The following is a 14,048-nucleotide window of genomic DNA, read 5'->3' on the forward strand; positions in this document are numbered from 1 at the left end:
TGGATACTGGTAATGAAAACATATCTACCAGGTACCCTTATAGAATTGCAATCCTTACCTGTGATTTCAAATGATGGTTCACACTTGGGTGACCAAAGGATATTTCATCGTCTCTTTTGGGCGTTTCGACCATGTATACGTGGTTTCGCGTATTGTAAACCTATTGTGCAAGTTGATGGAACATGGTTGTATGGCAAGTACAGAGGGACTCTATTGATGGCTGTGGCACAGGATGGGAACAGGAACATTTTTCCGATAGTGTTCGCATTGGTTGAAAGTGAGACAAAGGAAGCTTGGAGTTTCTTTCTTAAGAATTTAAGAATACACGTTACTCCCCAAGAAAATCTGTGTCTAATATCAGACAGGCATGAATCGATAAAGAGTGCATATAACAATCCGAAAAATGGATGGCAGTATCCTCCATCATCACACATCTATTGCATTAGACACATCATGTGCGAGATTAAAGATAAGGATCTGTGCAAAATAGTTATTAACATGGGTTATGTGTTAACAGAGGCGAAATTTAACTACTATCGGGGGGAAATCCGAAGAACAAACAACGACGCTTTATCATGGATAGACAACATCCCTTGGGAGAAGTGGGCAAGGGCATTTGACGGAGGGCAATGTTGGGGTCACATGACAACTAACCTAGCAGAAGCAATGAACTCGGTGCTAAAAGAAACCCGAAACCTTCCAATCACTGCATTGGTCAAATCTACGTACTATCGATTAGGATCACTATTTGGTAGAAGAGGCCATCAATGGACAAAAATGTTAGCCTCTGGGCAGGTTTTCACTGATAACTGCAACAAGGGGATGGATGAGGAAGTCATGAAAGCTAACACGCATAACGTTATGCAGTTTGATCGGGAGAGATTCTATTTCATGGTCCAAGAGAAGATTAATCATAACGACGGTCGACCAACCGGAACATTCAGCGTTGATCTGAGGAAACAACACTGTGATTGTGGGAAATTTCAGGCATTTCACTTACCTTGCTCCCATGTAATCGCAGCATGTTCGAGCATACGTTAGGACTACTACATTCATATTTCAGACGTCTTCAAAATTCTTAATGTGTTTAAGGTCTATAAGGAGAGTTTCCTAGGACTTCCCCATGAGGAGAATTGGCCACAATATGAAGGATTTACTCTTTGCCACGACGACTCTATGAGAAGGAAGAAGAAAGGGCGCCCAAACAGCACCAGGATTAGAACCGAGATGGACGTTGAGAAGGAAAAGATAAGGTGTGGAATTTGCCATGAAATAGGACACATGCGTAGGAAATGTCCTAATGTTGCAGGATCGTCCCTGCGACCATCCAGATGATTATGTTGTTATTTTAATTATCCGTCCAGATGATTATGTTGTTTTTTTTAATTATTAACTACTATGCACATACTATATATAAACCATTGTGTATTTCTAATGTCTTTTGGAAATAAACAATTATGAAATACATTTGATAATCAAAGGCTTCTAGTTACAAAGTACGACCACATCAACTAAACAACAACAACAACCAACACAAATGGTAATTAAAAAAATAATCAACAACAACAACAAACACAAGTGGACCTTCAACTCCTCTATTAACTTCACCACTATATGCCGAAAACATACACTGAACATCTTCATCATTTTCTATACGATCTAGGTAATACATGTACATACCATCGGGGCTTGCATCAGTCAACGTTATGTATGGACAACGATACTCTACTTTTCTCACCTTCATACAACGCCCGCCCAATTGTCGGAAGCCAGTGTGGATGGCTGAAATCAGTGTTCTGAAATTCCATTGCGGATCGAGGCAAACACTCATTTTTTCACCATGTCCATAAAATACAAGACCCCAAACAGACATTTTTACCAAAATAAAGGATTTTGTGCTCTGAGTTAATTTTCTACAAGTCCTGCTATTTATAGAAAATTAATACTTCAGTACTCAGTCAATCATTGGCCGAGACAGTACAAACACAAAGCAATTGCTCGGTCATTGAAATATTGGAGGGAAACATATCATTCAAAAAAATATTACTTCATTATCTTTTTAAAAAATATTAATTCATTTCTATTATTAATATTTTAAAAAAATAAATCATTTCTATTAATAATATTTGAAAAAAATCATTTTTATTATTAATATTTTTTAAAAAAATTATTAGAAAACTATTATTAGTATTTTACAAAAATATTATTATTATTTAAAAAAAATCATTTTTATTATTTAAATATAGAATTAATTAGAAAACTATTTAATAATAATTTTAATAAGGTTATTTAATTCTATAATTATATTTAAAATAAAAAAATAAAAAATAAAAACATCTCCTTCAAGAGCTCGGCCAACCAATGGCCGAGTCTACTGAACATTTTAACCGCTTCATTCTCTCGTCCAATGAATGGGCGAGACCCAAAAGAAAAGTGGGACATTTTGGGGAAAAAAATTTAGAATGGGGCATTGTGGGAATAAATTTTCAAGAAAGGGGCACTGTGGGCAAAAAGTCTCAATATTACTCTGACAACTCAATATTACTCTAACCACGGATATCTCCGTCCTGTTTAGATCTGCTCCGCATAAGTCAAAAAAATAAGACAAGATAATTATAGTTGAAGATATGAACCTAAAATAATGATTTGTGTAAAAAAGAATGAGGATGGAAGTGGAGGGCCCGTTGGCAATGTATTTTTTAAACCTTAAAACATTGTTTTTTCTTATTTTTTATATATATATATATATATATATATATATATATATATATATATATATATATATATATATATATATATATATTTAATATCAATCGAAAATCATTTGACATGTCAACGATATACATAAAAACTAACGTCTTACAAAACTTCATAAAAACCGTTAACTTTTATAATTCTCTTTAATATATCAAATAATTTTTTATTGATGTGAAATTTTATAGGCGTGATCTATATGATAATAGTTTTCAATTCAATATGAATTTTGTTATACGGAGATAGGGTGAAAAGTTATCGGAGATGTCATGTTACTAAGTTTGACACATTTGTATCATTTGATCCTGACCCATATATATATTAAGAAAAAAATTGTTGTTGACTGGATCCAAGTAGTTGATTGTCGATTCCACATCGACAAGGTGCTCCTTGTTGCTAACCCATACGAGATACTCCTTGGTTGTCTTCATTTTCTGGTGGTTGTGAAAAACTCCCTCTTTCATTTATAACATTTAGTATGTCATATATATTTCATGTGACATGTTGATGAAGAAGTTGTTATATGCCTCGTTGTAAAATTTTAATTTGTTACCTAACTTGAGTTGGTAGTTTGGTTGTGTTGTTTGTGGGTTTGATGCTTTAATTTAGGGGTATTAGAAATTTATTTGTGTGAATGGACTTGTGTAGGTTGATTGTGTTGGAAAATGGATATTATTGTTGGGATGTTTGAAAGTTGTAGTTTAGTTAAGGTGTTGGTTGCATTTATGATCATGGATTAGAGAGGTTGGTGAATGGTGTTTGTTATGAAAAGTAGGGGTTAAATTGGTGTTGATGTTGTTGAGTGTTTTTCATGTGTTAAAATTAGGTGTTAAAGAACCGTTGATGTGTGTTTCTGTGAGTGATTTGTGTTGGGATTTGGGTGTACATGTGCAATTAGGTGTGTTGGTAGTTTGAATAATGTGGTTGTTCACGTGGCTTAATTAGTAGTCTATTTTTCAGAGACAATATCATATATTAATTTATGAATTGAAAGGTGAAAGCTAATATCTGATACATAAAGGTTAGACGGTTAAACCAACACATGAAAATAGTTTTGTTTTATTTAAGAAAGTTATGTTTTTATAAATTGTTTTTCTTAACCGGTCTTATCAATAAATCAATCATGAAATAATATATTCAGTCATTTAAGATACGATTATATACTTTGAAAGAAGTTATAACTTATTTTTGTTTTGTTTAATCTGTAAAGGCTGAAATTATCGTGACAAAGTGGGAACAAAGTTTACATGGCTTGTCTTTGATAAGGAATCATAATTCTAGTGCTAGTTTTTATTAAAATTCTAAACTGCCAAAATAGATAAACCATGATAAATCTATTCCTTTTTATCTAATTAAACAAAAAGTAAAGAATAATTAATCACATTATTCCACATGGAATGATAATCTTACAATGCAATATAGACCGCGCACTTGCAGCGTATCAGCAAACTAGTCAAGAGCTTAGATATTTTAGAGAATTTTTTATAAGGTTTTATTTTAGGACAGGCCAAATGCCCAAATAGGCAAGGCACAATTAATCTCAAATTCATTTCACTCAGCCTTAGGTATAAAGTTAGTACTCACAAGAAATAAGATACATTTTCTTATCTCCTCTTTTCACTATACACATCTTGAACCTTGAACTGACTTGGGAATTGTAGTGCTAACCATGAATGTTCTCCCCGCGCCAACGTCATGGATATCAGCACCACTGGTTCAAAACATTTGGTTCATCAACTGCATCTATTTTTTATTCTTGAACAGAATAGTGACGCCGTCTGTGGGAATCGACTTCTGATTCCTACCATTTCCATAATTTCAAATCCAATCTCTGATTTACCTGTTCACAACCTCCTCAGGTCACCGAATCAAAAGCATGCAAAATCTAACACAAAGATTTGTCGCATTCGATCCAGGAGGTTATCGTTTCAACGGTGATTCACTAGATCTCCAGATCTCCGATTTCCCTTGGGAACTCCGCAAAGAAGAAGAAGAATAAAAAATCCTAGATCCAGATCCAAATTCGCACTAGAAACATCAGAAATTATAGGCAAGTTCCTCGAGGATAACGTCAAATATTCATGGTTCATCTTCCGATCTAACATCGTCGTAGTCTTCTGCCGCCGACGTGATACTATTTGGGGAAGCGGCGGATATACGAAGAGTTCATAGTTAATGACTGGCGTAGATCCAGTACCACAATGCCTACTATAGGTACCAAGGAATATCCAGCCAGCCACAAGCCAGATCCAGTGGGTCATAGTGGTGCATGCCGGTCCTGCTACACCCTTTTCTTATCGCTTGGGTCAATTATTATTGGGGAAGCAATTGATTCTAGTAACGATCTAGATCCCTTGATGCAGTCGCAAGTGCAAAGTTGTCGCAAAGTAATAAAATAGATATCGAACCACAGAGACTAATGATTTAAGTACCAAATTTTTATCATATCTGTGTATATCTAAAGAAATCAAAAGTAGGGATTTTAGTAAACAACTTAAAAGAAAAAGAAATTAAATGGGAATAACTTAACAAAAAAATTACTTAAATCTCAAATTGGGGCAAACAAGACCCGGGGTTACATTTCAAATTTCTAACACAATCATACAATCTTTGTCACATATATTACGATTACTTTTCATAAATTATAGAAAATAGATAAAATTGGGCACTACCTTCTTTCACTAGCGCATTGCCCCTATCATCGACGAATAATCTGTCGGCTTTCGCATCGTCCGAATTATTATTCGAAGAGTCATTAGTTTTGCCTAGCTATATGTTTTCTCAAATTCATTTGTCGGCTTTCGCATCGTCCGGATTAGGTTGTTTACAAATATCCGCTCTGGTATCGACACATATCCTTTTAGACTACGGTCGATACCTGAGAACCACTTAACTTTGTAACGAAGTTGGAATACATGAACTCAGATTATAAAATAAATTTAATTAAAATTCTCGCAATCGATAGTAATAGATCATACGATAGGTCATCAAACAATCCCCATAACCCCCAGTCCCTAGGAAACTACTCATTCATGGTGAGGGCAAACACAATCACAGAGGTGTTCATCATCAAACTCATGATACTCAATCACAAGAGATGAACAATATAAAGAAAATGAATTATAAAACCTGAATTATGAATAAACCTTGTTCCACAAATTGCTCCGTTGGAGACTTGAGTTACAAAGAAAAATAGAACAAAAGAAACTTAGAAACTATGAATGAAAAGTGATAAAAGTTGGGAACCTAAATTCAAAATAGGCTATGAGATTTATAGAAAAATAATAAAAGTGAAAAATGTATTTGGTTCAATGTGAAATATTCATATTTGATACAGATCCAATCATGCTCAAGAGCCACAATTAAGAGTCAATCATTCTAATTAAGAAAGCTAAAACAAATCTTCAATTTTCTCTCGCCTACATGCTACGGCCTGTAGCAGCTGCTATGGGTGGCCGTAGCAGGCCCTAGAACTTCTACTTAAAAGGCTCAAAAGGGGGATCTAGGCTTTCTTGCTGCTACGAACCATAGCATCCCTTTGGTTTTTGTATGGGAGAAATTGCCAAATTGTCATTTTGCTCCATTTTGCTTGACTTTGATCCCTTTTTGTCTTGGATGTTCATTAGACCCTAAATTTAATAAGAAAACATATACCAAAGCATAAAACATGCAAAATGAAAGGAAATCGAACAAAATGGGTGAAATACTAAAGGAAGACGACTAGAAAGAACGATGCAAATACCATTTATCAAACTTTCTCAAACTTAGATGGTTGCTTGTCCTCAAGCAACAAAGCTTGCATTCATGAGTTTTCGGATCAAGCGGTCACATCATGATAGATCATATGAAACTTTATATTTAACCTCAGCTTTTTAGGAAAACTGACGTAAAATGTTGTTTAGTGTTTGAGCTTCGATTCCCATATCCTGCAATTTTATGTTTTATTTACAACTAAAAAGACGGATTTATTTTTTATACATTTTACATTGGATATTATCCATTGGTTATCTAGGAAAACTGACGTAAAATGTTGTTCAATGTTTAACTTTCGATTCTCAACTCCTATAATTTTATGTTTTATTTACAACTAAAAAGGCGTCTTTAGTTTTTATACATTTTACGTCGGATATTATCCCTTGGTTGTCTAGGAAAAACGAGATAAAAACTCTAAAGACAATTTTTATTCCTTCAGAACTATAATGTTTTGTCTCATTCACTTTTTGCGCCCTAGCGAACAAAAGGAACCCATTCTTCTCCAGCAAACAAAGGAGTTTCTCAATACTCATAACCACCGACCTTCTTCTCCGAAGAGGAAGTAAGCATGAATTCTTCTTTGTTGAGTCTCACATCATATTTTCGGTATGTACGAATTCTCTATTACTCTTGTTTGTTGTTTTCGTCATTGATGTTGACGTTGTAGTTGTAGGTCGTTGTTGTTGTTGTTGTTGTTGTTTCTTCGTTGATGTTGTTGCCATATGTGGTTGTTGATGTTGTTTACTATAATGTTGTTATGGTATTTGTTGTTATTCTGGTAGTTATTGTTGGTTGTGTACTATTTTTATTTTATTTTTAGAAGTTGTATGTGATTATGGGTCGTAGTTAGACGAAAGCCAATAAATTAAGTGAAGAGCATGAGAATGGAGTGATTCAATTTCTTGATTTTTCCGAAAAAATACCTTCCTAAGGAGAAGGGAATTTTTTGGTGTCCTTGTAAAATTTTCTGAAATATGCACAAACATCCAAGGGATGAAATATTCAATCATTTAGGCTGTGGTGGAACTATTCAAAATTACACGAAATGGGTATAACATGATAAAGTGACCAAAAAAATACCTATTTCACTTATAGTTGAAGATGATGGTGAATTTATGAATGATACTCTAGAAGACATGATTCATGATATTAGGATAGATGCTTTCAAGAATGATAATGTGGTAGATACTTTGCAAAAAGACATGGAAGAGTCATTGTATCTGGGATGCAAAAGTTTTACAAGATTGTCAGTTGTGTTAAGACTATTTAATCTTAAGGCAAGAGGTGGGTGGATGGATAAAAGTTTCACTTATTTGCTTGAATTGTTGTAAGAAATGCTTTCATAAGGTAACATGTCGCCGAACCGTAGCTATGAGGCCAAGAAGATATTGTGTCCAATGGGTTTGGATTATGTCAAAATACATGTATATCATAATGATTGCATATTATATAAGAAAGAATATGAAAACTAAAGGAGTTCCCTATATGTCGGGAGTCACGCTATAAGAAGAAGGTCAATGGTGTTAAAGAAGATGATAGTGTAACAAAAAAGGATGTTCCTTCCAAGGTGATGTGGTACTTACCGATAATTCAAAGGTTCAAGAGATTGTTTGCTAATTCAAATAACGCAAAGAATACTAGATGGCATGCATATGAAAGAGTGTGTGATAGAAATATTCTCCATGTGGTTGATTCATTGTAATAGAAGAAAATTGATTCCTTGTTTCTATATTTTGCACTAGAACTGAGGAACCTTAGGCTTGGAATTGCCACCGATGGAATGGACATTTTTGGTAATTTGAGTATTAACCATACGTCATGGTCTGTTCTTCTCATAATTTATAATCTATCTTTATGGTTGTGTATGAAGTGCATGTATATGATGTTATCAATGATGATTTCGGGTTCAAACAAACTAGGGAACGACATATATGTTTATTTAACTCCAATGATTGAAGATTTAAGACTTTTATAGGAGGAAAGTGTTGATATTGATGATACGTATACATGTGATAACTTTAAGTTGTGTGCCATGTTGTTTTGCACAATCAAGGACTTTCCTGCATATAGTAATTTATCTGGGTACAACGTCAATGGATATAAAGTGTGTACTATATGTGAATTTGATACATGCCACCACCAATTAAAAAATGGAAAAATATTGTTTATCTTGGGCATCAAAAATTCTTAAGACCTAATCATCCATACTGTAGATTGCAGAAAGCTTTTAATGGAGAGCATGAGTTTGATTTCTCTCCAAAGCTCTTAATCGGGAAGGAAGTTTATAAAAATACAATAACATGTTAATGTTTTCTTTGGAAAGAAACTAAAAGGTAAACAAAAAGGGTTCATGGTGAAAAATAGTTGTAAAAAGAGGTCGGTGTTCTTTGATCTTCTATATTGGTCTAGTCTTCATGTAATACATTTTCTTGATGTGATGCATGTGGAGAAAAATGTATGTGATAGTTTGATTGGAACACTTCTCAACATTAAAGGCAAGACAAAAGATACTAAGAAATCCCGTGAAAATATGGTGGTAATGGGTATACGAAAAGAGTTAGCCCCAAAAGAAATAGGAAATAGAACATGTTTGCCCCCAACTTGTCACACTTTGTCTAAAAAAGAAAAAAAAGTTTTTGTGATTATTTGCAGGCTATCAAAGTTTCCCAAGGGTACTCATCAAATGTGAAGAAACTTGTGTCAGAGAACGATCACAAATTAGTTGACTTAAAATCTCATAATTGTCATGTCCTAATGTAACAACTTCTACCAGTGGATATCCATGATATTTTACCAAGGAATGTAAGGGTAATTATAACCAGATTGTGCTTATTCTTCAATGTTATATGTAGTAAAGTTATTGATCCTGAAAATTTAGACGAGTCATTGTTGATTATCCTAATTGGTTTAAATTGTTATTCAAATTATAGGTGTTTTAACGATCGGTGACAAATCTTAGCATAGAACTTCTGGATAGCCTACAGGACTTTCCATTTTGGTAATTTCTTTTATTGGTTAATCATTTGATTTAGTTTTGTTGTAAAAGTATAAGGTTTATCAAATTTTGGCTTTGTATTTGTTGTAAATTATTGTTCTTTTGTGATATGGTTCTGTAATGCAGGTAAAATGTTTTTGTTTCAGAAATCTGTAAAATATGGTTCTGTATTCTATGATATGGTTCTGTAGGTACAAATGAAAATATAAAAAAAATCCACCCCTCGTTTTTTCAAATAAAACTGACGTAATAATATAGGACTATTACCTTGGTTTTTAAATAAAACTGAGATGTTATGTTGCACGCGTCATCCAGCTTTGTAAATAATAAAAAGGCAGATGATGGGGTTCGAACCCATGATCAGATAACTTACCCCTCTGTTTTTCATTAATTGAGGTGATAAGTGACATCTTTTCATGTCACCCTTTGTTACGTCGCCTCGGTAGCCGAGGTTACATCTCTTTCACTTGCGATGTTAAAAACGTTATTTGTAGTAATGGTCATACCTGTTAGCTTTCCAACGCTTTAAACTGCACCTCATTTGAATTTACGAAACTAAAGTTATGGAAAAAACAATTGGATAAAATAATAGGTTTCAGCTCAATAATTTTACAAAATTTAACTAGCATCAATCGATTGCAGGGGAATGTCAATCGATTGATATAATTCCTCATTACATTATGTGTTTTCAATTTTTCACGTTTTGGCTTAGCACAATCGATTGATTAGGGTAATTAATCGATAGAGATAGTTTGATTTTTCAAATTTTTCCTAATTTTCACATGATCAATCGATTGACACAGGATATCAATCGATTGACATCAGCAATTTCCCAAACATTCTAGTTTTCAACACGTTTACTTCATCTTCCCATCCCTTAACCCGCATTCATCAAACAAATTTATATTATAACACCAAAAACACATCATATCATGAATTTAACAACATATAACAATCTCATAACAATTAAACATGTTATAACACACATATTAGATCATGAATCATAACAATTTGACACATAATTTACATAATTTTCATCATGAACACATCAACAATGGTGAAATCAAAAGAAAAACCTAGAGGAGGGTGATGATCCCTCTTTACCCAACATACAATATACACTCATAGAAGAATAATCGGTCCACTTACCATGGATTTCCAGCAAAGTAAACTCTAAGCTCCTCAACAATGGTGTTTTCTTCCCAAACCCTAGGTTGTCTCTCTTGCCTCTTTTCTCTTGTTCCAAAATAATATGTACTATCAAAGTTCATCTCTCTCCCCTTAATTAGGTTATTCTCTTATTACCCTCCGCTCACTCTCATATTCCCTATTTTTCCCTTATCTCACTTACTAACTCCAATTTTCTCTATTTTAATTTCTAATAATTCAATTATCCATAAAATTATATTATTTCCCTTATTTTTTTACAACCACCTTATTTTTAATTATTCCACTCAACTTAAATTAATCAAAATAAATCTAATTAATTTGTATCATTCCCACGACTCTCTCCAACATCTACCAAGACACATATATCTATCAATTATTTAAATAAAAACATATGAATTCAATTAAATAATTAAATAAAATACAATTAAATTAAATTAAATTAATTAATTGAATTTGGGGTGTTACAATATGCATATTGAATCATATTCATGTGATCCATTTCTTCTTTTGTTGAAGGAGATTATGCTTTTGAGAAACACATTCCATGTGACATGGGCATGAATCATTTCTTGGAATCATGCATATTAAAATGTCTAAACATTTTGTTTATGTACGTACTTTGACTTAGGAATAGAAACTTTTGAGATATATCTATGTAGATCCTTATTCCTAAAAGATAGGTAACTTCACCTAAATATTTCAATGAAAAGAAAATCCCCAGCGAGGTAGGAATGTCATTTCCAATGAGTAATACGTCGTCCACATATAAGATCAAAAATACAAGTATACTCACACTAACCTTCTTTTTAACACAATATTCATCTTCACTTTTAATGAATCCAAGTTGTCTTACAATTTTATCAAAAAGAAGATTCAAAGTTTTTGACGTTTACTTCGATCTACAATTGGACACAAAATTTACATAATTTCCATCAATAACACATGAACATGTCAAAAATGGTGAAATCAAAAGAAAAACTTAAAGGAGGATGAAGATCTCTCTCTATCCTTTATATAATATACATCCATAGAAGAGTAATCTTCCCCTTTATTTTGGATTTCAAGCGTAAATATTTCATAGAAGAGTAATCTTCAACTAAATATTTCATAGAAAAGAAATCCTCTAATAATGTTTTAATCTGTTGTAATATAGGGATGTCATTTTCAATGAGTAATACGCCGTCCACATATAACATCAAGAGTGGTATGCATTAATTTGTTATATGTGTTTTATAAATAATTTAAACATTACAATCGGTGAAAAGTTTCATAAAAATATATCCAATAAAAAGAATTAGTTAAACCTATTACACATGAAAAAACTATATTAATTCCTATCTTTCATGTTTTGTGTCCTCATTCTGCTACCCCAAGACCTTCCTTTTTGTGCCATACGTCTACAGGACCTTTTCTTCAACTCAACCACTTGTTCTTGCCACCTACTTCTCCAAATCTCTTCACCAACAACATCATTATTCATCATAATATTTTTCAATCCCAACTCACTATCATATTGTTCACGAAGCATAGGATTCGACAAAGTTTCATAAGCCGCATTTAACCGAACAAACATTCTAGTTGATTCCTCTTTCATGGAAGGATCATGACACACGTCAGGGTGATATTGAAGTGCCATTGATCTATAAGCTCTCTTTATCTCTTCCATTGTTGCACTTTTTGGATTCACAGATAACATTTTGTAGAAATTTGATCCATTCCTTGTTTCCTCCATTTTCTTTACTCTGCATGAAATTGCAAAGTGCACGTGACATGGTCTTTGTTGTGGAACGTAATGAAATGGCTTTGAATTTGAAATGCTTAGACTTGATCTGGTTAAAGATGAAGCGTCCATTACTATAACTTTTTTGCGTTAATTTTATCTTTGATATATATATATATATATATAGCTGGTTGAAGATGAAAATGGTTCACTACTTCACCTACATATTTATATAGGTGAATACTTTGTTCTTAATTTAACTAAGTCGTGATGCCAACAATTATTTTATGTTAATACTAGTGGCCGGAAAGGACGTTGAAGTTTCAAAGACAATGAAAGTTTTGTAGTATGTGTTGAATTATTCAAAGTTGAATGATTCTATGTATGCTATGCAAATTTTTTACTTTACTTTTATTCTGTATGTATCCACAAATACACTGTATCATGATATTTAAAGAGAAGGGAGATTGAACGGTTTGTTCCCCTCGTTTTATATGTTTTTTTTTCTTTCAAACGTGCTTTAATTTCTACTATGAGTGGTTTATGAAATATGAAGAAAAAGTGAAAAGGTGGTAAAGGGAGTAGCAACCTTGTTTGACTATTATATATACAATGGATGTGTTTATTTATTTATGAATTTTGTATGATTCGGCAGGCTGGGTCAAAAGGTGAATTTTATTATTATTGGATGAAGGAAACTTCAACACAAAGTAGTCCAACATGAGGTATTTTCCTAGGAAGCAACTGCTTTCTTCTTTTCCAAGCCTAATGGCCGATTAAAATAGCAAAGTTCATGTGGATTGAAAACCGTTTCCCTAACCAATAGTTGATTCGAACGCGTCATTATTAGCTCAAATGGATGAACTTTCTAAATAGTAAGTTGTGTCCCAACTCGGTCAAATAAATGTGAGTCAAATTCAAATATCCCTCTGATAACTATGTACCAAAGGGATATACAGAAGAGACGTATTGTACTAGAGATTAATTTATGTGGGGAAGGATATGCTAATGGCAACTATGTACCATAGGGATATACAGAAGACGCATATTGTACTGGAGATTTTCAAAGAGGTGATCATTATTATAATAGTTATAATGCAAGTTGGAATGATCACTCAAATTTCAAGTGGAGTAACAATCAAGGAGTTCCTCATGTTCCTCAAATTCCACCACAAGAGAAACCATCACCTCTAGAAGAGACATTGTCTAACTTCATGAAAGCAACTCAGATTAGTTTTGAGCAGGTAAGCAAATCTCAGGATAACATGTTTAAAGCTCAACAAGAGATTACACAAAATCAGATCCTGATGAGCAAGAACACCGAAGCATCCATAAAGAACTTAGAGATGCAAATCAGTCAATTGTCTCGACAAATGACAATCCAAGCTAGTTTAAATGAAACATGTAAGAACAACGAATTGAGAAATAGAGTGGTGCTCTGGATCAAAAGTTAGTGAGAAAAGGAAAAAAATGAGTGAGATTGTGAAGAATAGTGAAAAATAGATAGTAGTTAAGGAGGAGGTTGAGAAAGATTTTGAGAGAGAAAAAAGTGAGGATATAAGGATGAAGTTAAAGGATACACCCTTGATCAATTCATAGATAAGAACTCGCCCTTCAGGAGAACCAAAAAACATATCTTGAAAGAACCAAATCCTG

General features: G+C 33.2%; 1 protein-coding gene across 1 annotated transcript; it reads right to left on the reverse strand.

The window, feature by feature from the left end:
• Positions 1-11,862: 11,862 nt before the first annotated feature.
• On the reverse strand, positions 11,863-12,640 carry LOC127107054 (chaperone protein dnaJ 20, chloroplastic). Its single transcript, XM_051044325.1, has one exon. The coding sequence runs from the start codon at positions 12,522-12,524 to the stop codon at positions 12,000-12,002; it is 525 nt and encodes a 174-aa protein (XP_050900282.1). The 5' UTR covers positions 12,525-12,640; the 3' UTR covers positions 11,863-11,999.
• Positions 12,641-14,048: the final 1,408 nt, after the last annotated feature.

This window comes from Lathyrus oleraceus, chromosome 7 (assembly GCF_024323335.1).
Source record: "Lathyrus oleraceus cultivar Zhongwan6 chromosome 7, CAAS_Psat_ZW6_1.0, whole genome shotgun sequence".
Classification (NCBI taxonomy): Eukaryota; Viridiplantae; Streptophyta; class Magnoliopsida; order Fabales; family Fabaceae; genus Lathyrus; species Lathyrus oleraceus.

Excerpts from the sequence above, each read along its gene's own strand:
- LOC127107054 (XM_051044325.1), bottom strand. The coding sequence starts at position 12,524 with ATGGACGCTTCATCTTTAACCAGATCAAGTCTAAGCATTTCAAATTCA.